Source organism: Chinchilla lanigera, unplaced genomic scaffold (assembly GCF_000276665.1).
Source record: "Chinchilla lanigera isolate Chin_1 unplaced genomic scaffold, ChiLan1.0 scaffold00065, whole genome shotgun sequence".
Taxonomy (NCBI): Eukaryota; Metazoa; Chordata; class Mammalia; order Rodentia; family Chinchillidae; genus Chinchilla; species Chinchilla lanigera.
The window spans coordinates 6,358,558-6,384,894 of NW_004955466.1; the positions used below are offsets into that span (position 1 = coordinate 6,358,558).

Consider the following 26,337-nt stretch of genomic DNA (forward strand, 5'->3'; position numbering starts at 1 on the left):
TTAACGTCACTGTCACATTTTAGCAGGTAGAGATGTCTGTTATTTCGAGCAAAGTTTAACTGTGAGGTAGAAACCTAGTGGGAGCAGAGGGCCCCTGATTGGAATTTGTGGGTAACAGCGAGAAAGTCAGGGATGGCTTTAGATTGCAGGGGGCTTGGCTAGCTGAGAACAGAAAGTAAGACTTCATCTTGAAGACAGTGAGCAGGAACTTGTGGAGGATTTCGCACAGGAAGAGAAATGTAGCTGATATCTTTTTCTTCTTTCTCCAGCCCCTTCCAAAAAGGAAAAAGTATTGAGGGGCTGCAGCTGGCAGAGTTCACCAAGGATGGCCATGGCGGATGGCGTGGCTTCGTGGCTCGGTGGCCCAGGGCTGCTGTCCTAATCCTGTTGAATGGAGGCAAAGAAGAGATGGAGAGTGTACAGAGGGACTCTCTTCTATGTTTTTCCCCGTGCTCATAAAGAGAAAAACCAAGCTCATATAGTTCCGTTATCGAAATTCAGTAGCTGTTCCCATCTTGGACAGTTTCTTCCTACTCTTATTTTTTAAGTGATTTATTTTTCTTCTTACAAATTTAAATATAATTAACATGCAGTAAAAACTTCGGAGCACGTCTTAGGCAGTGAGCATTCAGTGACTTTCATTATAGCCATGGCCTCAGCGAGCTCGGGACCTGGCCGTCACCCAGGACACTGCCTTGGACCTTTTCCACTTTTCCTTCTGGAACGTCTTTCTAACCTGTCTCGGTATGTGTGCGTTCATTTATAGTTTCTAGATGCTGCTGCTTTAGCATTCTGATGTGAACGTGTTTTAACGTATTTGAATACCTTTTATAAGCCTCATTCTCATGGCTGCCCAGTAGCCAGTATGTGCATGTACCATCGTTTACCGAAGTGTTTTCCCATTGAGTTTTGAGACAGGGTCTCACTATGCAGTTCAGGCTGGCCTTGAGCTCACTTTGTAGCCCAGGCTGGTCTCAGACTGGCAATGATCCTCCTGCCTCAGCCTCCCGAGTTGCTGAGATTACAGGCATGTGCCACCACGCCCATCTGTTTTCCCATTTAAGGTCTTTGAAAATTTCTAAGTTTTGGCTGTTAAAGGTCATTCTGCCATGTGCACCAAAGAGACATTTTGTGGTGATAAAGCGGCATGTTGAAAAGTTGCTTATAGAAAATAAAGTAAATATAGAAATGTTAAAGACTGCTAGAAGGTGAAAGGTCAGAAGACTAGCAGACGCTTTGAAAAAGTACGGGAGGGCAAGAGGGTGCTGGAAGCATAAGTGAAGGGCAGTGGCGATGACTGGCTTCGATAGCCTGAGTTTGAGAGGAGAATGAGGTGTCCGCAGTCTCCGTGTGTGAAGGAAGCAAGGCTGTCGTGCGCCCTGGGGCTCCCATGGGAAGGTAGCAGTCGTGAGCGAGAACCGCTTGTCTTTTGTGTCCTGTTCATTGGATGGAATGGTGGCTGGAAGGTGTTTGCTTCACTTCTGCCTCCAGTGTCCCTGGATTCTGTTCTCTGTGAGTGGTTCCTTGATTCACGAACTTTTAATTCTTTCCACCATCCTGGGTGCAGTCTGAATTAGAACTGAATCAAAATTCTGTATAAAATCAACAGTGATAGCCGGGTGTGGTAGTGCGCACCTGTAGTCGCAGCACTTGGGAGGCTGAAGCAGGAGGATGGTTGCGAGTTTGAGACCAGCCTGGGCTACAAAGTGAGCTCAAGGCCAGCCTGAATTGCATAGCGAGACCCTCTCTCAGAAAGACCAAAAAAAGAAAAAAAAAATCAACATTGAACCCCAGTGTTGAATTTGATTTGGTTCTTAGCCAGTTTGGATTACGACCAGAATTGTAGAAAGAATTGAGTTCATGAACTGAGGCACTGCTGCATTTTGCTGCATATGAGACTACAGCTAACATAACTGATGCTGATTCTGAGGAAGGAAATGGTGTGAGCTTTTCGTTCTGCCTTGGCTAACACCAGAGAAGCTGCCATGTGGTTTTCTTGCTCTACTGGATTCTTTCCCACTGAAAAGGAATTGGTGTATTTGCATAAGATGATTAAATGAGTTGACTTAGCAGAAGTTACTGGAAAATGTAAGAAATAATCTGCTAAGAATTGTGAACTTTTGAACAAGAGAGCACATTGAACAGTTGCATCTGTTTACTTCCTTTACTCCTTGAAATCACACCAAAGTTACTGAAAAGAAATAAAGCCCAAAACAAAACGGAGAGATCTCAGAGCCAACAGTTTACAAGCCAGAAAGCAGATGAACCGTGGTCACTACCTTGGTTGATCAGAGAGAACTGAACCTGAGGCAGCAGTAAGGGAAATCCATGAATATCCAAGTCATAGCACGGTAGCCCCAGGGAGCTTCGGAAATGCACACCTCAAAGAGAAGGCAAGCGGGGTGGCAGCTGGACATTTGGCGTAGTTTGTGTCGGTGCTGGAACTCCGCCCAAACCCCGGCAAGAGCCTGAGGGTTTACTCTGGAGCGGCTGAACTGGCCGGCATCCGAACCTGGGGACGGGAGGAACAACTGAGAACAGCAGGGACCTTTCTGAAAGCAGCAGCCACTTTGAGTGAGACTGCCTCTAACCGGCTTCCTCGTTTGGCCCCCCTGATAATGGATGGTGTGTGTCAGGAGAAAGGTAATTCTTCTCTCCAGACCTACGTGGGGGGCTGCTTTCTGCACTCGTGTGAGAGATGTAGCCGGCCTTTTCTGAATACCTCTAGTTCACTCAGTTTACCTTTCCCACGGTTTAATGAACATTTAGATCCTTTTCAGTTTGGGGCTATTATGACCACTGCTTCTGTGAGCCCGCACGGTGCTGGGTGGGAGGAGTGTGGTGGCTTCCTCTTTATGTCCCCGTCTTGTGGCCACTGGGATCCTGTTTCTTCTCCTGTGGTGTTGTGGGGCACTGCTGTCCTCCGATGGGTCCTCGACAGGCCAAGGAGAGTGGGACAAAAGACAGCGACCTTTCCTTCACTCAGTTTCGCCTTCTGTAAAACCTTTACAAAGAAATATTGGCCTATTCCTCCGGCCCCCACTTTGTGTTTACATTTGATCCGTATTCCAATTCTGTTGATTCTGTTCTTGATTTCTCAGGACAAAGTCGTTTTTCCACACAGTTACTGGTCCCCTTCTGCTGAAACTCAAGTATTTTAAGAGGCCAAATTGTTTGCAGAAATAATCAGTATATGCTTAAGCCGGTTGTACCAATTCATCACAATTATTAACTAAGCACTCTTGCTGTCAGTAGTGGCAGAAGCAGCAATGACAGTAACAGTAAAAACAGGTTTCTGCCAATGCATGTTGGTCCAGGCCTATAATTGCAGCACTCTGGGAAGCTGAGACAGGAGGGTCACAAGTTGGAGTCGAGCCTGGGCAAGTCAGCAAGGCCCTGTCTCAAAATAAATTTAAAAAGGACTGGGCTTGTAGTTCAGTGTGAAGGGTTCAATCTCGTACCCAAAACAAAACAGTTTTCTTTTTTTTTTTGGTATATATAACTCTTTACAGTGTAAAGACCTAAATGAGGGGAAAACCCCTCCCAAAACAGCAACTTGATAAAGGAAATACAAATAAAAATGGTGATGACATCGTTGTGAGTTCATAAAATAGTACCCACTCAAGTTTTGTATTCCTTTAATGTTTTGAGTGCTGACTGTATTTTAAAATTGAACAATAGAAGTATTTAAAAACTTTAAATTTTGTTGTCCTCTTGCCTGTTAAGCTACTTTTAATCACTTTAGGGTGTTCCTTCCGCCTCATTTGGGAAGTCAGTTGTAATGAAATAGTTGCCGTGTTCTGGAAAGCCTGCTAATCGCGATTTCAAGTTTGACAGGGAATGTGTATCAATAAGGTTGTGATCACTCACTTTGGAAGTCTCAGTTTAGGTCCTTTTGTATGTTTCCTGATACTGTGAAATAAAGCTCACAGGTGTCGCAGGTTCATACTTCTTAGTCACCCGTAAACCGGGCATTGTCTTTGGATTAGTGGGTGTCTCCCAAGATGCAGAGCTGTATCCACAGATGTGGTAATATGCTAAATCTGTGGACAGCCTTGTAGAGCCCTGCCCACATAAGTGTGCGTGTTATTTAGGGTGGTCCTCCACACGCTATTCCGCCCTGCCTTGCTGGTAGACGAGAGTGTCGTGGAAGGGGGTTTGGCTCACGGAATTATGTTTAACTCATGTGGACATGTTTGGAATAATAACTTCTGAATATTCTTGTCCCACAGTTGTAATTAATTATAGTATATACTGGTGACAGTTACAATATTTAACCTGAGAATAAAGTTAGGCTTGCAATCGATTGCCTTTAATCTAGGAAATTATCAAGTTGATTTAATTAAATTTCTTCCCCTTAGATGCTAAGAACATGTCATTATGTTAGAATAAAGGATTTTAGTGATTTCACAAGTTCAGATAACTCTTAGATAGATGTGTTCATTCGTACTGATGTCAGGGTTTAAAAAGATACTTTAAGTGTGAAGAAACTACAAAAGACTTATCATAATAATTAAAAGACATAGTTTAGCCGGGCATGGTGGTGCTCGCCTGTAATCCCAGCACTCGGGAGGCTGAGGCAGGAGGATCATCGTGAGTTTGAGAACAGCCTGGGCTACAAAGTGAGCTCAAGGCCGGCCTGAACTGCATAGCGAGATCCTGTCTCAAAAAGACAAAAAAAAAAAAGACATAGTTTGGCCAGGCATGGTGGCATACACCTGTAATCTCAGCATTGGAGAGGCTCAGGCAGGAGGATCACTGCGAGTTCAAGGCCAGCCTAAACTGCATAGTGAACCCTGTCTCAAAAAGATGAAAAAAAAAAAAGACATAGTTTGGCTTTAGAAATAAATTATTGATGGAGCAAGTTACCAGTGAATTAAACTAGGTGCCAATAGAAACATTTAAAATTGTACCTTTTGTTTCCTAGTGAAAGCATCAATGTAGAGGATAGTTATGTGCTTCTGAGTCTGTGTGCCTTGAGCATATTTATAAATGCTTTTGGATTTTCTGTTTTTATTTCTTATTAGTTACTTTTAATTAATTTGAAAGAACTGAGGGTCAAGTTGGAGAGTTTGTTTTAAAATCATTGTGGTTATTAACAGTTCTTAAATTTGGTATTACTAAAGGTAACCTGACCTTGTATTTGTTAATTTTTATTTTTATATTCACAAATTTTGTTAGAATTTTAGTTGAGTTCAAATTTTAATAGAAATTCTAGTAGTATGTTTGAAAATGGTCTTACGTGTTTAAATATCTGATTTAGACGTTTAGGCCTTGCTTATCTTCATATTTTCTGTTTTAGATGTAACTTTTAAAAACGACATCCATGTAAATGTTGATGAACCACTGTGAGGCTTGCCTGTTTTCTCACAATTCTGTTTTAAAACCATATCTGCTTTGGTTCATCATTCACGTTAACATGAGATATAATGGAAAGAATGTGTGTTGATTTAGCTTTCACTGTGCATATTGGGTCTCCCCTGTCATTATAAATACTTGATTAAGGTGGGCATGGTGGCACCACCTATAATCCCAGAACTCGGGAGGCTGAGGCAGGAGGATCGTTGCGAGTTCAAGACCAACCTGGGCTACAAAGTGAGCTCAAGGCCAGCTTAAATTGTGTAGCAGAGACCCTATCTCAAAAAGACCCCCCCCCCAAAAAAAAGATAAATAAATACTTGATTAAATCATTTTGGTTTCCTTTCAATACAAAGTGATTATTGAGTGAAAAAATGAGTAAGTTGGATGAAAAAACAGGGTAATGTAAGAAGTGCTAGAGAAGTAATGCCACCTTGTAATTTGCTTGACTATTCCCTGTCACCATTCATATAGTACTTTTTAATAGAAAATTTTACTATGGCCCCAATGCCGTTAATTTTATTTTTGTAGTTGTGTACTTGAATTATTATCATTATTTTTTTGGTACCAGGAATTGAACTCAGAACCTTGTGCTTGCCAGGCAGACACTTGTGCCACTGAGCTATATCCCCGGTCTATAGTTGTGTACTTGAGTGTTACCTAGTTGTTTGAAATTATAGCTTCATGGATAAAAGGGGAAAAAATGTTCTTGAGGTCAACCAGCTCTTTATCCAAGAAAGATGGAACCTGGTCAAATAGAAAATAATACGGTAAAGCGTAACAAGGTGAATTAAATTGACTTGTTACACTGTGGTACCAGGAGTCCCGGATCACAGGGTATGCCTGGCTTAGCAGGACTCTAACTATTAATAAAGTACTCCTTAAATCTTTTTCAGTACCTCTCACTGTATTGTCCTTTCTCCTTTGTTCAGTATTGATCTTGGCAGCTATTTAGTGAGAAGCTGTGAGGTGCTAGACATACTGTTCTTTTATAATGTGCTAGTCCTTTGACAGCTATTTTTCATAAACAGTAGCAATAATAACAAAATGTCAGTGAAAATCATGGTGTAAAATTGGTAGTTTCTATGAAGATAACTGGATTTGGGATAATGGGTTATTTTTTCTACAGTAATTTAAACAATTGTTTAAACATATCAACAGTAGTGTTTCATTATTACAAGTGAAAAGTAACAAATTGTTTATTCAAAAACTGATAAAAATATATTTGCACATTTCTTCCTCTTTTGCTTATCAAGCCATAAACTTGGGAACTTTGCAGGGTCCCCTTTCCCATGTGGCCAAGGCTTTGAGATTAATTTTTTTGCACCAGCGTTCACAGTAGCCCTCAGCAAACTGAAGTGTGGGGAAGTAACCAAGTCCCTCCCCTCAGAACCACTAGCCATCACTGGTTCCTAGGCCGGGCCTGTAGCAGCATCTTCCTTCCGTAGAGGTTTTTAATTAATATAAATTTAATTTTAAGGTTATCAGACTTAGCAAAATACAGGGTACCTACCTCAATTTGAATTTCGGATGGCAAATCCTTTTATTAGCATAAGATTGTCCCAGGTGTTACAGACTTAAACCTTATTTGTTGTCTAGACAGATTGGACTGGTCTGTTGCATTTTATTTGACAGCCCTAGTTATTTCCAGTTCTGTGTAGCAGATACCAGGCGCTGAGAGACGACTGCGAGGAGGCTCCAAGTGCAGTTGGGGGGGACAGAAAGATCGGCTGTGAGAGCGCAGCACCAGAGAGGGGACGCTGGTGATGAGAGTGTTTGGTGCCGCGGGCGAAGAGGTACCACCGGCCCTCGTCCACGCTGAGTGAGGGCGTCCTGGGCTAGGCACAGTGCCTGTGGCACTGGGCAGCCAGAATCCTCAGGAGGAGTTGATGGGGCAGAGAGATGAATCGTAAAAACGATAGAAACAGCACCAGTGGAGGTCAGAGGAGAAGGAGAGGCATAAAGCCAGGTCCCTCCATGCCCGTCTGTGGCCTGGGGGAGCAGCAGCAGAGACAGCCTGTTAGAGGTGCAGCCGCCTTGAACTCAGAGCCCCTTGCCTGTCCGTTTCTCTGGCAAGGAAGAGGGCCCGAGCGAGTCTTTGACAGGAGGGCACCCGCAAGCTCGCCGTGGAGTTCCCAGTCCTGGGTCTCCTGCCTGTGAAGGGGCCTGTCCAGGCGGACCCACCCCGTGTCCTGTCAGCCTCGGTTCTCTCTTACGGCTGCTTTTGGAGGTCAGGCCGTTACCCTCCAGCCTCTAGTGTGATTCCGCATTCAGTGTTTATTATGTCTTGTAATGAAATGGATTACATTAACTTCCTCAGAACCTTTTTTTTGTGTGTACAACACAAGGGTGGATTAAAACAAAAGGTTGAAAAAGCCTCTGATACACTTTCAGACTTCCTTGTGTTGGTTTTGGGAAGTCCGCTCTTGAGTGCATAGAACAGAAGGTGCACTTTGGCCTGGCTGTGTGGCGGGCACGATGCCCGTGGCCTCATCTGCTTGGCGTGCAGCCGCCATCGCCTGGTCACTGACCCACTTTACCCTGGTCTGGGAGTCAAAAGTGACCGCCAGTGGCAGAGAACAATCGAACGGAGGCAGACTTGCAATTCGGGACAGCGGGTTTTTTAACACTTTCTGAATTTGGGGATTCGTTTGCAAAGCTGATGCGTGCAAGCGCCCCTTTCTCTGTATTGGCCTCCCATACAGTCTTTTGCAGGTCACTCAGGATGTGTGTGTGTATGTATGTATTCATTCATTCATTCATTCATTCTGGTACTGGGATTGAACCTGGGGCCTTCACACTGAGCTACATCCCTACACCACCCCCCATTTTTATTTTTTCTTTTTGGTACTGGGAATCGAACTCAGGACCTTGTGCTTGCCAGGTAGGCACTTGTGCCGCTGAGCTATGTATCCCCAGCCACCCCCCTCATTTTTTATTTTGAGATGTGTGTTACTAAGTGGGCCTGGCTGGGTTCCAAGTTGCAATGCTCCTGCCTCCGCCTCGCAGAGTGTTGGGGTGATGGGTGTGCACCGCCCCTCCTTGAAGATGGTGGGATTTGGAGAAGGACCCCCATCCCTCCAGCTCATTCATTGGCAGCCTGATTTGAAGTTCATGATTTGGAGCTTAACTGTACAGTTAATCTGGCCCATTCATGTACTCTTTAAATAAGCTGCATGCGAAGGCATTGTGAAAGGCTCTGATTTTTAACTCTGTCTGGATAGCAGTAGTCTTGTGTAGCAAAGTGAAGAGCCCGTTTTCATCTTGACATGAAAGGCATAACTCCTGTGCCTTTTAAAGGTTTAGCACCTATTCAGAGAACCGCTGAGAGGAAGAACAGCAACTGCCTGCTTTATCATCTGTATTTCTCTCACTTCCGTGCAGCTTTTAATTTCCCGTTAGTTATCCGTTTACATTCTTATCTTTACGGTCCTCCAACTTTCAGTTCCCTTTTATTAGAAACTTCTTGTGTGCTTCTGTAGAGCTGTAATCTTTAAAGCTGCACGTATCCCACTGAGTTGATACATGGCTCTGATGTTGAACAAAACGATTGTTTCCAGTTTTATACTTTTTGGAGAAGGTTGCAAGTGACAGCTTTAAGTAACTTTTTGATTTCTTGTCTTAGTTTCTTAGGTAAATTATCAAGGGTGGGAGTAATGATTCATTCATTCATGACATTTTGTTAAGACCTGCTGTACGCTGGGCCGGGTCAGGGGTGTGGCCACTTACATGGCCTTGATGTGCTTTGCCTTCCTTCCCATGGTGCTAGAGAGCTACTCAGCCAGCAGAGTGAGCTCAGAATTGTCCAGCCCAAAAGACAGTGCTTCCTCATTGCTCAACTGTCAACGTTTGGAAGTAAACTAGGAACCTGCCGGGGAAGGCGAATCTGAAGGGATGACAGTGTGTAGTGAAATCACACGTCTCTAGAACTACCTTCTGCTTTGGGTTATGTGTACAACTTGGCTTTCTTTTATTTTATAGCTAGGAAAAGAAGACCCTGGGTTTAGAGCACTGTACAGGTTTAAACATCTTATAAATAACTAGATATATTTAAATCGCTTAGAAATCTCAGTTGAAATTTGGTTAAAGTAAAACCACAAGACACAACTTCATTAATGTCTCTAGACTTAGATTGTGTGAATGTTTATTGAGTGCTTAGTATATACTAGGAAAACAAATGTGCTGTGTGTTCTGGACCAGTGGAAGAGGCCGATTTGTGAGCCAGTCTGTGTCCATGGTGCGGGGGGCGGGTCACTGCGACCCTCTGCCTGAATGTTTTCACTTTACTTCAGCAGAGCCCTTCTCCCTCCCTTTCATAGTTTACTTTCATGTCTTGGGGCAGCAAAAAAACTTTCAAGAGTACAGTAAATATAAATAAGTTGGGGTGAAAACTTGGTTTTTTCTTCTTTTTTTTTGGAGACGGTTCCACTATGTAGTTCAGGCTGGCCTTGAACTCACTGTGTAGGCCAGGCTGGCCTTGAAGTGGCAATCCTCCTGCCTCAGCCTCTTAAGCTCTGGCATTACAGACATGCACCGCCACCCCCTACCTCAAATACTTAGTTTTTGAAATGCACATATAGTTTAGTGAAGACTCAAAGTAGAATACAGGGACCTTTGTCCGTGTGAATTGCAGCGTGGCTGACTGGTGGAAGAGAAGTCAGGTGGGTGGCTATCTGAAAAGTCACTGGTTTTGTAACATAATTTCTAATAATCATTAGAAGGGCCACAAATAAAGTAGGACTAGCATGCTCTTACTAGCCATGACAAGATTGCAGTGTGATCTTTCTTTACTTTTTCTTTGTGGTCATGCAAACTCCAAAGCAAATAAGTTGGCCTCCCCTCTTTTCAGAGCACTGCGGAGGCCCTGGCGGGGCTCGGTCGGTTGTGACTCTGGCCCGAGTGTCACCTTGGCCCCCGACGGTGCCCTTCCTCCTTCTGGTCCAACGTGACCCTGGCAGTGGTGGCGCTTGGGGCTGAGCCTCGTCCAGCTCTGTGCAGCGTTTGCTGTGGCCGCCCTCTTGTTCCTTCTTAAAACTCTGTCTCTTAGCTCCAAGGCCCCAGACTCTGTACCCCAAACTGTTTTCTTTTAGTCCTGCTGTTTTTCACTTGCATTCCCCACTCCTAAGTGCTGGCGCCCCAAGCCCGGTTCTCCTGGTTCTGCTTCCTCCTTCCATGGTGAGCCCGCAGCCCCGCAGCTTAGGTGTCCCTGCGTGTGGAGTCGGTCATGTCCTCTGTCCTCTGTCCTGACCTTTGCACCCGCAAGTCCAGGCTCGGGTGTGGGTGCTTTCTGGCTGTTGCTCCCTCCATAGCTCGCTTGTTGGGCCTCTGGCGTCTCCACCAACCAGGCAGGCAAACAGAGCTCCCGCAGCCTGCCCAGACCGTCCTCTGGGGAGAGGGCCCTGGACATCCGACTCACCCTTCGTTCTTCCCGGCCCCCGGCCCCCGGCTCAGTAGCAGCGTCCGCCTTCAGAACCAGCGCCTCTCTTTTCTCTGCTGTGTCCCCGCCCCGGCCACCATCTTGCCACGCCGCCTGCTCTGTGTGTAGCTGCGGGCGCGATCGTTCCAAAGACGTCCCTGTCTGAGACCGGCTGATGGCTTCCCGTCACGCCTACAGGAAACGTCAAGTCTCCTTTTTGTTGTTTCCACAGCTGAGCTCAGTTTCCACAGCTAGGAAATGGGGATATTGAGACCTAATTTCCATCAGGGTGTTCACGCCGATTTACCTCTCCAGTCCCGCCCCGTCCCCCCACCCCAGTTTTGAGACAGGGTCTCTCTCAGTTGCTAAATGGTCCATGTTGGGCTCAAATTTGTGATCCTCCTGCCTCAGCCTTGCAGAGCGCTGGGCTTGTCACTGGTGAGGGCATAGATTTTTATCTGCTTTTGTCATTGTGGTTTCCCTAGTGCCAGGACAGTTTGTGCACATAATAGGCGCCTAATAAATACTTGTTGGGTGGATAAACAGCTTATATGAGACCCCCAGCTTGTCTTTTCTCTTTCAGAGCAGTATAGTGTAGCTCAGTATTCTCTGCATTAAGTAGGAAATCGCGTGAAGGCCTATGGCACAGCATTTCCTTTCTTTTCCTCTTCTCCTTGGGCACATACTCTCCTCTTGCCCGTATCACCCTTCAGGTAGAGCATGTGCTGGGGTCACTCAGAGAAGGTGCGAAGTAGAGAAGACAAGAAACGCACAGGTCTTAAGAAGGAACCCCGAGAGTAGTATTGTTCACCATGATTTAAAAATAAACTTTCTTTCTAGCGACTCATCTCTTAGTCCTATTTGACAGTCATTGTCAACTCGACCCTTCTTTCAACAACCAGTATTTAATTTGCATATTGTTTGTGGCAAAGAAATGACCAGTTTATAGTGCTGTAGCGCACAGATCTGTCGTAATCTGGGCCTCATTCCTGTCTGTGAACCAAGGGTAGACGGGTTAGGTGTGATTTTAAGGATGTTATCAAGGTCTCACAATATCTTTTCTGATTGTTTTTTTGTGAATGCCTGAATTTTTACCATTAGTTCAATTGTAAATTTACAAACTGAATAATCCTGAAAGGGAAAGTACATATAACCCCTCGGCAGTTGTTTATTTCTTAGTGTAAATGCTTCACTGGAAGCAGCTTGACCGGTAAGTAATCAGAAGTATTCGGTGGGATGCACAGCCGCGCAGGGACCCCGGGTGGCCAAATGACAGCGGGGTGCCCGGGGTGCTCCCTGCCTCCGCCCCTGTCCTGGTGGGAAGGGGCTCCTGTTCCCCTTGGTGGTGCTCCCGGCCACTGTGGGTCGGCTCCTTTGCTCGCCGCGTGGATCTTGTAGAACTAAGGCTTTGCCTCACTCCGTTGCTTGTTTGTTTCTAGGTATCTTGCAATATATTCAGAACTCTCCCTCCCAGTGACAGCAATGAATTTGATCCAGAAGAAGACGAACCTACGCTTGAGGCATCGTGGCCACACCTACAGGTACTCTGAATCCCGCTGTGTCCACAAGGGCAGGATCCCTGAGCTCACGCCCCTGCTAGTGTGGAATTCTCACTGTCCTGGGAAGCGGAAGCATGCTTTTCATCTTTCTTGCGCTTGATAGTTAGGATGCCAAAGGTCAGACAGTAACTTTCAGGGCAGTGCTTTCCTGAGTCCCCTCTGCGTCCCTCCTGTTACAGCTGCAGCCAGGAGACCGCTTTGTGAGAGCCCCGAGAGGAGAACTGTGCTCTCAGGAGTGTTAGCTGGATGTGGGTAGCGTAGAAGGATAAAACCAACCTGTAACAGCTCATTCTGTTCCCAGGATCCTAAGAAAGAACCGGCTGAGGTATAGTCCGTGTCTTCAGCGCAGAGCACATTTGTTGTGCTTATGGATAAGGCTGTTTTGCTCTCTGCAAGGAGAAGCTCCCAGTGCTCTGCGGGATGGCTCGGGCACCCCTGCACTCCTGCCCCTCTGTACCCCTTGCCATCCCCGGGCCACCCGTGTTGATCACCTACATGGACTTGTTTGTTACGCAGTTCCTACTTTCTCTGCTGCCTGCTCTCAAGGCCGTCATTTCTCAAAAGAGTAGAGCGTGGCGATCCGAACCCGAAAGCCGCATTTCCGCTGGATCGGAACGCCCGTGGAGATGGGGGGCGAGTACGAAGCAGGGTGGGCCGGGCAGAAGGAAACACAGCCTTTCGCGTCTCCGCCCGAGGCAGGGCCTCTCCTGCTTTGCGGGCAGTGCTTGGGGTCACTGGCTGGCATTCGGAGAAGCAGAGAGCTGTGCGGCGGGGAGTGAAGGCCCGAAGACACTTTGAAGCTTGTTTTTTCCCGCTTCAGAGTTTTTGACATAAACTTGCAGCTTTGCGCATCCTCCTTCGGCAGCTGTGGTTGCTGCAGTTGTGCGTGTGTGCGGTTTCCCTAGTTACAGGAGCGTGTTCTGGGGCTGTTGCTCATTCTTAATCAGATATGTGTCCTCCTAATGCCAAGATGGGGTAAATTAAATTAGCTGAACACTGCAGCTGATTTACCATCTTAGTCTTTAGGTTTTTTTTTCAAGTGCCAGACATTCTATTTGTGGTCTAGGAAATTTGTAAAATTGTTCATGCTTTTCACAGGTATACAAAAGTCCCAAACACACTCTTGTGAGTGGGTGGATTTCTTGGCATGTCTTATGCTTAATCCTTGGCATAGTTCATTAAACTGCAGTTCAGTCTGGAAGAAAAATTAAAAAAAAAAAAAAAAGAAAAAAAGATAGTCTCCTCAGGAACGCCTTGCATTTTATGGTGGAACAAAGGAGAGAGGTGTTTTCAGAGCATCAGTGTGTTGGCCTCTCTGTCCCAGAGAAGAGTCAGCGCTCTTTTGCCATCTGTAGGAAGATTTTGAATACTCTGAATCATGCCCCAAAGTACAGTAAAGTTTAACTCAGTATTTTAGCTAATTCTGCCTGGACCTAATGACTCTATAAAATACAGGACTAGATTAATTTGTGAAGCTATGAAAATAATTCTGCCATCAAAAAACCCTAGCTACGCTGTCATCTCCGCAGGGATATTAGCCATCAGGAAACCCGAAAGCCGGAGCAGCAGTGAGGGGCGGGAGGACCTCCCCGCCGCCCTCCTTGGCCCCCTTGGGTGCGGAGTCACCAGCTGTGACAGAGCAGGCTGCTCTCTTCCGTGGCGATGTCTTTCTGGTCCCTTCGCCAGCTCGGGGAAATAGGACTGACTAAGGCGGGATCAAGCGAAGGAGACTTATTTTTAAAATTCACAAATCATCATCCCTCATTCGTGGCAAAGGTCAGGCCAGAAGGCGCGCTGTTGTCCTCGTCACCCATCGCCTTGTGGATGGCTGTGCACGGGCTCGGGCCTGTGTCAGGAGCCCAGTGCTTCCTGAGTGTGGTCCTTGCACAGCCCAGTCCCCGCCCCTGTCCCCGACGGCTGGCTGTCACTGCCGAGAGAGCTCCTTCAGTACTCCAGAGGTCTCTTTCTGTTCATGGCAGCTCCTTCATGGCGGTTACCCATCGCTAAATTCAATGTTTTACTTTTCAGTTGACCCAGCAATTTATTTGTTTGATCAAAACATGGTGAAGTATTCGATGTTTTTACTTTCTGGACTCTGTAGTTAGCAGTGTGTGTCTTCTTCTGGACCAGCCCTTGCTGGGAAGCAAAGCATAGGTGTCTGACAAGAGGACCAAGCGACGGAGCGAGGGACTTGGTCACCGAGGCCGCTGTGCACCTCTTCTTTTGATTAGATTATGGGCCAAACCAAATCGTTGATCATAACAAACAGTGACTCTTCGGAGATAATAAGACATAGACAGGATAATATTAGAGCCACGAATGTTAAGGTTAAATGTGTCACAGAGCTCTACTGTGTGGCTGTTACTTGATCTTTTCTATTCTCTCTACTGGTAATGGTGTCTTTTAAGCTGGTTACATAGTTACCATGGTTCTTGTTTATGTATTTTCTGAAATGAAGTCTTTCCAGTATAATATGATTTTGCAGGACTTTTTGTTGAGGGGGGCGGGGGATTTATTTATTTATTTATTGTCTTTTTGAGACAGGGTTTCACTGTGCAGTTCAGGCTGGTATGTTGCCCATACTGGCCTCGAACTTACAGCGATCCTCCTGCTTCAGCCTCTCAAATGCTGGAATTACAGGCAGGACTTTCATTTATAACTAAGGAATTGTTTTTAATGCTTTACACTTGAGAACCACCCCGCCCGCCCCCCCCCAAAAAAGCCCAGGGATATAAGGTCTTTTTTGCTAATGTTCCTTAGAGAATTCATGTATGTGATCTTGAAAAGTAATTTCTCTTCCCTTGCCCCCAGTATTTCCCTGTGGAAACTCAAGGGAGACTTTTGATGCTGAGGTATAATCTGTGTCTTCAGCGCAGAGCACGTTTGTGCTTACTGATTAGGTGCCTGAGCTGTTTCCACCAAACCAGTGTAAAGGGCAGCTGCCTGGAAGGGCCCGCAGGGGCCAGAACACGTCGCCGGTCCCCGTGGAAAGTCGTGCTGGCCAAGTCAGCCTGGACGCCAGCGGGCCCGCTCTGTGGGAATCTTAGAGCAAGAGGAGCCCACTTTGAAGAGGCTGTTTGCTCAGGGCTTACGTTCTGTTTGAAAAATGAAGTGTTGAAAGATTTGTGTAGTGAGAGAAGAACAATCCCATGAGTGGCGAAGACTCAGGCATTAATGTGGCCAGGAAAACGGCACGTGGAACTCGGCGAAGTCCAGATTAGTAAGAAAGACGTTTTTCTGTAGCTAGGCAGTTTCAAAGTGAAAATGTAGTTTGACAAACCCAATTTGTTGAGTGTGAAATCACAGGGTAGCTGTAAGGGACTGATCTTTGCAGACCATTGGGGGCCCCAAGTCTTGATTTCCAGTGGCTTCAAGATCAAAACTGTTTTTACATTAGTACAGTATAATAGTGCAGTATTGCTCTTTTGGCTGTGTTGATAGCCTTTTTGCAGTTGCAGTTGGGGTTGTAAAAGCAGTGGTGTTAAGGACGCTCTTGGGGTATGTACATGTGCCGGTTCTCCAAGGTGAACTGCAGACACACACTAAAAAGTGCGGCGGCCTTGGCGGGAGCCAAGGCACACCACGCAGCGGGCCAGGTAGTCCTCGTGTCCCGCGCTGCAGTGCATTTGTGATTTCAAAGGCCAGTTTCAGTTGCGGGTTCCTGAAAAAGCAGCAAAAGTCATTAATTTCATTAGAATTTGACCCTGGAGCACACATCTGAAAAACCACCCTGTGCGACAAGAAGGGTAGTGTGCGCGGTTCACATGGAGTGTGCCCCGAGGCGGGTAGTCACTGTAGAGAGACGGTTGTGTCGGGCTGGCTGGTGTTTTTGTTGTTGTTTTTTACATCATTTTTACTGAACAGAACTAACCCACCAACCATGGTTATTAAGACTTAGGTATTTGGTAGATATTTCCTCTCTAAACAAACAAGGAAGCCAATTGATAGTATGTATTACCACTAATAGAATTACAGCCTTCAAAGCAAAATTTAGAATTGGAATTTTATTTATTTATTTAAGTTTTACTTTTCATTTATTCATTTTTTTTTGTTTTGTTTTGTATTTGGTACCAGTTATCAAATTCAGGACCTTGCACTTGCCAGGCAGGTACTTATACCACTGAGCTATAGCCCTGGCCCTTTTTTGTTTTTTTGAGACAGGGTCTCGCTGTATAGTTTAGGCTGCCCTTGAATTCACTACGTAGCCCAGGCTGGCCTCAAATTTGCAGCAATCCTCCTGCCTCAGCCTCCTGAGTGCCAGGATTACAGGCATGTGCCACCTCACATGGCTAGAATTACAATCTTAGAAAGCCTGAATCTGTAACTCAGTGAGCCATTATTTTCCAGGTGGCAAGTGAGTGATGTTAAGAAATGCTCATGGGTAATGATACATTAATGCAAGGCAGACAGTTGGGTTTTACTATAAAAAAGTGAAGACTTCATTGGTACTGTTTCAGAATCTGTTGCAGCTAATCTTAGAAATGACAGTGTGTTGAGTTTTAGTGTAGTATCAAAGAATACCCACAGCTGTGTGAAAAGACCATTAAAACACTTCGCTTTTTCCAACTACCAGACCTATAGAGCCTTGATTTTCTTTGGATACTTCAGCCAAAGTAGTGTATCACAGCAGATTGAGTACAGAAGCAGATGAAACTCTGTCTTCCATTAATCCAGCCATTAAAGAGATTCACTAAAATGGAAAACAGTGCTTCTCTTGTCAGTAACTTTTTTTGCAAGTTATTTTTCACAAAACTATGCCACTTATGTTAGCATGTAATACATTTTGTTTTAAAATGGAATACTGTACCGCTATCATATACATTTTTAAATGTCTCAGTTTTGTTCTAATATATGTGGTACAATTATATATGTAATACATAAATGCACAGTATGCATATGTGGGGCCTTTGGCATGGTCTCTTTTAAGTGTGAGTGAGAGAGACTAACATGTTTGCAAATGCTGTTTGAGGCAATATAACACTGATTGTACGTACTACATAGTCACCGTGTGAACGGTGTTATCTGTAATATCACATTTAGTTTAGGGATTATCTTCCCTATTTTAAAATTGAAACAGTATTTCAGAGATATTAATATATTAATATGCAGCAAGAGATAGAGCTAGTCTTCCGGTCCACTGTCTTTTAAAAGTACCAGTTTGAATAATACTGTTGTAGAGTATAACAGGATCTAATGTAGCTTTTGACACAGATTTATTATGCAGAGAGAAAGAGTGATCCCCCACGTTTATTAGAGTGGTATTTGAAGTTGACTCTTTGCAGATTAAAATACTGAGAAAACTCTTATTTTTCATTCTCACTTATACCAACGTATATTTCTTGGAGGAGTGTAAATTGTCATATACTTCTTCAAAGCAGGTTTGTCAATGAGTATCAAAAATTCTGAATGTTTGGGTGTTTTTTTTTTTTTTGGTTTTTCTCTGGTACCAGGAACCGAACTCACGACCTTGCGCTTGCCAGGCTGGCGCTTTTGCCGCTGAGCTAAATCCCCAGCATGTTTGGGTGTTTTGATCTAGCAATTCCACATTTAGAAATATATACTAGTGAAATAATTGAAAAAAATACACATTGTTGTATGTCCTGTCACACACATTGTGACATAACTTTATAGGAAAATAATTGCGCAAACAGTTAAAGGAGATTGGTTAAGTTAGTTATAAATGATGGAAATATTCATTATAAATTCTGTGTAATGAACTGTTTACAGCTACTAAGAATGATTGCTCAATATTGATTTAAGTTGTTCACATATATTGTTTAGATGGCAAAGATAGTTTGTCAGACTATGTAATTTATAGTATATTGATATATTATAGAAGAAGGGTATATATTAAAATATTAACAGTGGTTTTCTCTAATGGTGAGATTGTGAGGGATTTTTATTTCCTTTCTTTGACCATATTTCTTTTTTTTTCTTTGACCATATTTCTTAATTTTATTTTTGAAAGTTAAAAAAGAATAGCAGCTGTAAGCCACAACAAAAAGCTGGTATGACTCATTGATAGATATTAAAACTTAGTTTCCTAAGCCCTGTGGGTTTTAGTGTAATATATGTCATGGTTTTTAATGTTATTCTTAGTGAGTTATAATTTGAAATTAACTCTAATCTGTTTGTTGCAGCTTGTATATGAATTTTTCATACGATTTTTGGAAAGCCAAGAATTCCAACCCAGCATTGCCAAAAAGTACATAGACCAGAAATTTGTATTGCAGGTAAGCAAATTCTTGTGCTTATTTTTATTACAAATTTGTTAACACTTTATTTATCGCATTGTCTTTTGGGTGTTTGTTTAAAAACACTCAGAATGATAGTTACGTCACCTTGTAAACAACTGCGTACATAAGTTAGTTTTTGTTACTGCCGTTAAATGTAATAGATGCCTCTTTAATTTATTTGTGATGGAAATTAATTACATTTGAAACAGCCAACAATGCTAATGCCTAAATCCCGGTAGTTTTCTTTCTTAAAGTTAATTATAAAGGAATTTCATTTATATAACTCTGGTTTGTGTGACTCTTTATATAGGTTAGAAACTTATGTTTGCATAAAGAGTCTTACAGAACTTGTGATCTGTTAAAACTGGGTGGGCGAGCTCAGACTACAGAGCATAGGTAACCTTTAATAAATGATCTAAGTAAGAGTACTGGTGAAGAGTACTCAGTTTAGTAGTTTAAAATGTTCCTGAAGGCATTAACTCTAACCTGTTTTTAGAACTTCTCCAGGAACACATTTTTCCTGACTTCTTATTTTATGACCATAGACGACACTCTCTTTTCCTGGTACTGTCCTTGGGTCCCTGCTGCGGTGCTGCGTTTTCTCTCTTGCTCACATTCATCTCTAAAAATGGACGCAAGCCAAGTTGGTTGTAGACGTTGGAGCCCCTTTCTGAGTGACTTGTGGGATCCCGCATGTGGAAAACAATAAATATCTTATCTCCTTATGAACCGCTAAGCAGAACTTCAAATTAAAAACATTGCATTGGCAGAAGATTGATCTCCTTTCTTTACCAGGACAAAAGCTGATAACATACTGACCTCATTCCCTTCCCTAATTAAATGAAGAAATTTAGCATTTGAGATTGCTAGGATGAGTCACAGCTGATCTTCAGAGTGTTTTGACTTTGGAAACATCGCTGTGTAATAGGGTTGAACCCAAGCGAGCACCCAGGCAGGCTGGGTGCAAAGAGCTGGGGGCCGAGCCAGGTGGCCGAGCGGCATGAGACCCACGTTCAGATGCTAGTGCAGAGCTGGAGAGCTGCTTGGAGTCCTGCCGGGGTCCCGGCGAGATGACGGTGCTGGAGGGCACCTGCGTACCCCTCTCCCAGCCCACAGGGGCACCCTCCAGCTGTGTGCCACACCTGGAGGACCCAGGACTGCGCTGGTCTGGGTTCTCACCTTAGCACAGGAGGTTCTGCTCCAAGACCAAGTCCTTCGTTCCGCCCACCCTTTTCCATGTGTCAGCTTGAAGCCTTCTACATCTTCGGGATGTCTGTCTGTCTGCAAGTGTGACATGGACGTCTGAACAGCGCCCCGAGCCTGGTCAGGCCAAGCACAGCTTGGTTAGGCTTCCTGCAAATCACAGGAATCGCAGGAAGAGTCTCAGCAATTCTTACCAATTCATGTTAAGGTGTGGCCTGGACTGCCTTCTTTTTTTTGGTACCAGGAATCGAACTCCTGATCTCAGGCTTGCCAGGCAAGCACTTATGCCACTGAGCTATATCCCCAGCCCTGAACTGACTTCTGATTGACCTTTTATGTATCTCATAAAGCCACATTTTCCCATGTTTTTATTTTATTATGCTGCTTTTTTTTTTTTTTTTTAAATCTACACACAGGATTTGACATCTTTTTCTCTTGTGTATGTTACGCACTTTGTGTTGCATCTCAATGATCTCTGCAACCTGCTTCAGTGCTTTAACTATTGGCCACTGATTGCAGTTGCTAAAACTAGCCAAGGCTGATAGAGGCCTGGGCCCGGGACTTAGAATTTCTCTACTTTAAAACAGATTCATTCATCAGTGGTCTTTGACTTCTGTCAGTCAGTTGGAGATTTCCTCTGCTAGGTTGTTCTCCTGTAGTTCTTCGTTTTCTTCACGAGGAGAGCATAGCGTAGGGACTTGGTGAGACGGTGTACACGCCAGGACTTCATGTTCACAGCGTTCCCCACATCTAGGAACTGTGGTTTTGTTACAGAAAGGAATCCGGTCATCTGCTCTGTGATATATTGGTGAACTGTAGGGGCCCCTGTGTTTGATCCTGCCCTGAGTGCTGCACACCCAGGATTATTCACCAGTCCTCGAGTTTTGCCAAAGATAAATCAAGCGTGAACAGTGGCACCCATTTATAGAGTTTCTGTGTTCATTCCCTTCTTCATTTTCCTAGCCTTCCCCTCCCCGGCTTCCCTTTCCCTGCCCGTTTGTCTGCTGGCTATTCTGTAGAGGCCAGCGCCTTCCACGTGTCGGGCATGTGTTCCCACTGACTCCCTGTGGCTTGGTGCGGGGTTGTCCCCTTGGGAGCGGGCTGGCCTTTGAAGCCTGAGGAGTTAGTGCTGCTGCTGTTTCACTGTGACCCCGTCTGGCCCTGCCACCCTCCCCTGTCTTCCCTGTCCCTGAGCTGCCGCTCCTCTCTGCTTCTGCACGCCCGCCAGGGCTTTCTCGCTCTGCCTCTTTCCTCTGCTTGTTTCTTTACCCCGTGGATTCATGGTGTCATCTGATCCTAGAATATTTTGCGTGCAAGCCTAGATCTCTTATGTCATGGAAACCCTCATACTTTCCTTTTGACAAATCAAGAGGACATTTAACTTATTCCTTTCCTTTGGGCAAGTTTCTTATTTTCTGTAGATTCTTGATCCTTTTTTTTTTTTGTTTTTTTTTGCTGCCAGAAATCGAACTCACAGCCTTGAGCTTGCCAGGCAGGCGCTTTTGCCACTGAGCTAAATTCCCAGCCCCCTCTGTAGATTCTTAATGATCTCAAAAAGAGTTTCAGTGATTTCACCTTAAAACTTACTTTTATTGAGTGAGACATACTTTTTTTTCTACTTACATGATTTAAACTTATTTTCTATAGCAACTAGATGCATTCTTTACATTTTTTCCGCTGACTCTCCTCTTCCTGTCAGTGTAGTTTTATATAAACAGAAATGAGACTTGCGCTACTTGCCATGAGCTGGTGGACAGTTAGGAAGCTCTGCGCCCCGTTTTCTGTGAGTGTATTTTAGGAGCTGAGAATGGAGCTACAGAGTTGAAGACACTGCATGTAAACCCTCACTCTCTTCCACCTCCAGGGTGGCCGTCAGTTGTATGCACACTTGAGTCCTAAGTCGCAGCATCTTTGCTCATGACTTGAGGATGATGGGATGAAATGCTGTTAAGTAACAGCCTAAAAGTGACAGCTGTTAGGTCTGTTTAGTTCAGTTGCTGTGTGCATGCAAATAAAGGATCCCTACCTTCCTTCCTTTGTAAGCATATCGACGACCTTAGGCACGTGACTATTCATTACTCTGAGATTCACTGTCTTCTGTAATAAAATGGCAAAAGAGATGTGTCTGTTCCAAGTCACAGGGAGGCTGGTTGGGAGATGAAATGAGATGACTTGTTAAAAATACCTGCTGTTGTCATATGTGGTGCATAGTAGTTGCTCATTAAATGAGTTCCTCTTTACACATCTTCCTTATATTACTGTCTGCCCACTTTGGTAGGGTATTTTATTTCTCTTGGTTCCAGTATTAATTTCAAATTCTTCATCTTTTGAAACATTTTTTTTGAGGGTCAGTGAGGATTGAATCCAAGGCCTTATACATGCTAAGCATGTGCTGTACCACTGAGTACATCCCTAGCCTTGAAATAAAGCTTATAAATCTATATAAAACGTTCAGTAAAATCTTGCAAAGTGGCTCAAGTAAAGGTAGAAATGTAACATATTCCTATATGGGAAAACTCATAAAGACATCCATGTAATCTCCAGGTTAATTGATGTATTTAGAGCAATTCTGATTAAAATTTCATAGTTTTTTACTTGGAATTTCAGAGTTCTTCTTTTTTTTTTTTTTTTTTCCCAGTACCAGGAATCAAATTCATGACCTTGCACTTGCCAGGCAGGCATTGTGCCGCTGAGCTAAAATCCCCAGTCCCCAGAAATTTCAGAGTTCATGAAACAAATTTTTGAGAAAAATGACTAATGATAGAGTAATTTACCTATTGAATAATAAAATACCTTGATCCTTAGCCCTCCAAAAAATGATGTTAAAGCATACCGTAAAGGTACTTAATTAAAACTGGTGTTCAAATGGCAGACTGGAACGTAATAGACACTTGGGTTAACATCTTTCTGAGTGTGCCATAAAACCCCTAAGAAAATGAACCAATAAATAAGTACATACATAGGCACAAACATACATAGATAAAGTTGGTATAATTATTCTGAAGAGGAAGTTTTACAGTGCTCATACCAAGTTTTGAGCCAGCAATTTAGTGAGAATCAACCATGTCAACAATAATGGATAAACAGACAGAGCTATTAAATGCATCATTGTTAATAATTATTATAAAGTTGGGAGCAACTTAATTGTTCCTCAGTAGGAGTTGGTTGAATAAACTTGTGGACACTCATGTAGTACAGTGATGGTGAACCTGATACTGCCAGTGAGCTCAGTGAGAATGGCACTCACAAGAGACTGAAAGAGCAGGAGCAAGCAAAGCTTTATTGAGCCGGCTGACGGACAGTCTCTAACCAGGAGCCAGAAAGGTGTCAGCTGATCTGGGTCTCACCTTTGGTTTAAGTACATTTTTACATTTCCATAGTAACTGTTACCTCATTTTGGGAATCTTGCAAGAATGTCACACAGGTACCACAAAGTTTACCTTTCCCAGAAGCTGTTGCACAGCCAGATTCCAGATGACCACTTCAGTTTTTTAGTCTGCTTCCCAATTTGTCCTGTTTGTTCTGTTCCCATTGGATGACTCTGCTATCCTTTGAGTAGGCTGATAACTAACCAAGGGGACCGGGGTGATGAGTGGGGTCAACTACAGCTTATGTGTCTGCTACAATTTAAGCGGCTTTTCTTAATACGTAGTTATAAAGGAAATGGAGTCTATCAAGCCTGTGGCACATTGCTCCAGTGGGCTGTTTGGATCATTGAGAGCTCTAGAAGGTTCACCATCACTGATGTAGTACAGTATGCATCAGTTAGTAGAAAAAAATGTGATAGGGCTTCCCATGATCTAGAAGTGTAACATGCGTGCTGTGGAACACGGTAGTTTTTGAGCCTGTGCGTTATTTTACGGAAGAGGGATGTTTGCATTTTTGTCTTTTTTTGCTCTAGCAGAATGCGGTTCTCCCTTACCCGGAAGGACGTATCCCATGTCCCTCATGTTGCCCCTGCATACACGCACTGCGCTGTAGTGACAGTTGGCCTGGTAACTCAGCTGGCTGCTAGGTGATTAGTGGATGCTTAACACACATAGAGCATGGATATGCTGGGCCCAGGGAGACTCACGGCCAGCATAGGATGAGGCAGGGTGTTGGAAGGTTTCCGCATGCTACTTTGAGAGATACACAGTTTACAATTTGTGATTTTTTTTTTTTTTTTTTCTCTTTTGGGGTTTCCCCCGCCTACCCCTCGGTACTGGGAATCGAACTCACGACCTTGCGCCTGCAAGGCAGGCGCTGTGCTGCTGAGCTAAACCCCCAGCCCCAAAGGTAATTGTTCATATTAGATAATCCATTCTAAGAACAAAGGGATTGTATGTTTTTTCTTTTTTTTCTTTCTTTTTTTTTGGGTGCTGGAAATCGAACTCAGCACCTTGCCTTTGCCAGGCAGAGGTGCTTATGCCGCTGAGCTACGTCTCCAGCCCCTACAGTTTGTGAATAGTTTATTTTTGGAATTCAGTATTTTCAGATCATGGTTGACTGTGGGAGACTGCATGCAGAACTGTGCCGAGGGTAGGGGCCTCCTGTGCCTGAGGGCGGGTATTTTATAAAGAACAAACATTTATTTCCTACAGTTGTAGAATCTGGGAAGTCCAAGATCAAGCGCTGGCGTCTAATGAGGCTGTCTTGCCAGGTCTTCCCGTGCTCCCATGGCAGGGGCGGAAGGGCAGGAGAGTGTGGATCCATTCCCACGGCCGCTGTGTCGTGCTGTAGTCCATTCTTGAGGGCAGGTCCCCGGGACACACACACCTCCGCAGTGCCTACTGCCACACTGTGCACCGGGCTGTGAGTTTAGGAAACATGAATTTTTGCATAGCAATATGCGTTACCAACTGGGGAGGGAGATCTATCAAATTGTTGCTAATTGTCTGGAAGGGTGTGATTACATCATCATGTGTCATACATATGGTGATCTTTAGTTTCGGTTTTACACGGGGTGATCGAAAAATATGGCAAATGTTTGAGTTAAAAATAAACTTGTTACAGTTAAAAACACATTGTCAGGAAGCACGGGATAAATGTGTTGCTAGCAAGGGAGACTCTTTTGAGGGAGATTAGTGGCAGTGTGTCTGTATTTTTTAATTTAAACGTTCACTGTGTTTGTGGATAACAGTTCATTGAACAGATGTTTAGGGCAGTTTCTGTCAACATTATTGTGTGTCTGTATCTGGTTTATTTACTGGATCTGTGCCATGTGATTTCTAACCCTTTCCAAAGTCAAAATAACCGTGAAAGAGAAATATTTTGAATCGATTTAGGACATTGAGGCAGCCATGTCAGCCCAATTAAATGCACTCAGGAAAGAGGACTTCCGGAACTGCTTCACCAAGTGGCAAGAACAATGACATAACTGTCTGGAAGTGAGGAGAAATGTTTTGAGGGAGATTAATGGCAATGGGACTTTAGCAATTAAAAAAAATTAGACATTCACCGTATATTTTGATTACAGCACATGTCTATCTATCTAACTTGCATTTAAACATAATGAGTATAATGTCATAAATGCATTGTGAAAAGGTTCAATTGCAAGTGCATTCTCACTTTATTGCTTTGCATTTTTCATAAAGCTCTGCTGATTTTGTGCAGTAGCCTTCCTAAGGCTGTCTTTAGAGGGCTCCTTCTCTCATCCTAGTATTCATTATATTTCCTTCCTGTCAGCATTTGAGTATGTCCTTTAACATAGGAAGCTGGAAGGAAAGCTTCCTGTGTTATCTCCAGAGACTTTCCTCTTGCAGTTTTCGTCCCCGTCAGGAAGCAGTATAGATTGGTGGTTAAGTGTGAGACTGGTTTGAATTCAGGCTGTACTGTTTCTTATTATGTGAACTTGAGCAGGTTACATTACTCCTATGCCTCAGTTTCCTCATCTGGAAAGTAGATGCAAAATACCCATAATAATAATCATAATCATAGTAATGATAGTAATTACATTGCAAGGTTGTACAGATGTAATGAGTAAATCCTGCCCATGGGCCTGGAAGAAACTTTCTCTCATCCAGGGTAAGGGTTCAAACACCATGCTGGTCTGTCTCTAATACTGTTATAGGGATCAGTTCTTATTTTGAGAACCTTTGGCTATATTTTCATTAATAACTTCAGTCTAGAAAGTCATAGTGGTTGTCTATCGTGTCTTCCCTCACAGGTTACAAATGTTTCGTTTTGTCTTTTCGGTTTTTTGAGACAGGGTCTCACTGTGCAGTTCAGGCTGGCCTTGAACTCACTTTGTAGCCCAGGCTGGCCTTGAACCGGCAGCAGTCTTCCTGCCTGAGGTGTCCCAGTGCTGGGATTACAGGTGTTATTTGAACTCTTAATCTTACTTTAAAAATCCCCAGGGTACTTTGGACTCTGCTCCCTGGCTGTGTGGCCTCTTGGATGTTACCTGTAGCCTCGTGTATTCCTGGATTCTTAGCAGTTCAACTCACTAATCGGTTTCTGCCCATCGGTGTTGGAAGTAAATGTTTACTCTGAGAGCCAGGGCTGGCAGGCCCACATCTTTAGGAGGCGGAGGAGTGGCCCTTGATGGGGTCCCCGGTGTGATGCAAGAGAGTAGCAGGCCCCG

General features: G+C 44.1%; 1 protein-coding gene across 3 annotated transcripts in view; it reads left to right on the forward strand.

Moving 5' to 3' along the window:
• Ppp2r5e (protein phosphatase 2, regulatory subunit B', epsilon isoform) overlaps positions 1-26,337 on the forward strand; it is a 157,348-nt gene that overhangs the window by 95,220 nt on the left and 35,791 nt on the right. For all 3 annotated transcript variants that reach the window (XM_005399153.2, XM_005399154.2, XM_013521973.1), the window contains 2 exons: positions 12,214-12,315; positions 18,474-18,566. In XM_005399153.2, the coding sequence (XP_005399210.1) occupies positions 12,214-12,315; positions 18,474-18,566 (195 nt within the window). The remainder of the gene's footprint in view (positions 1-12,213; positions 12,316-18,473; positions 18,567-26,337) is intronic.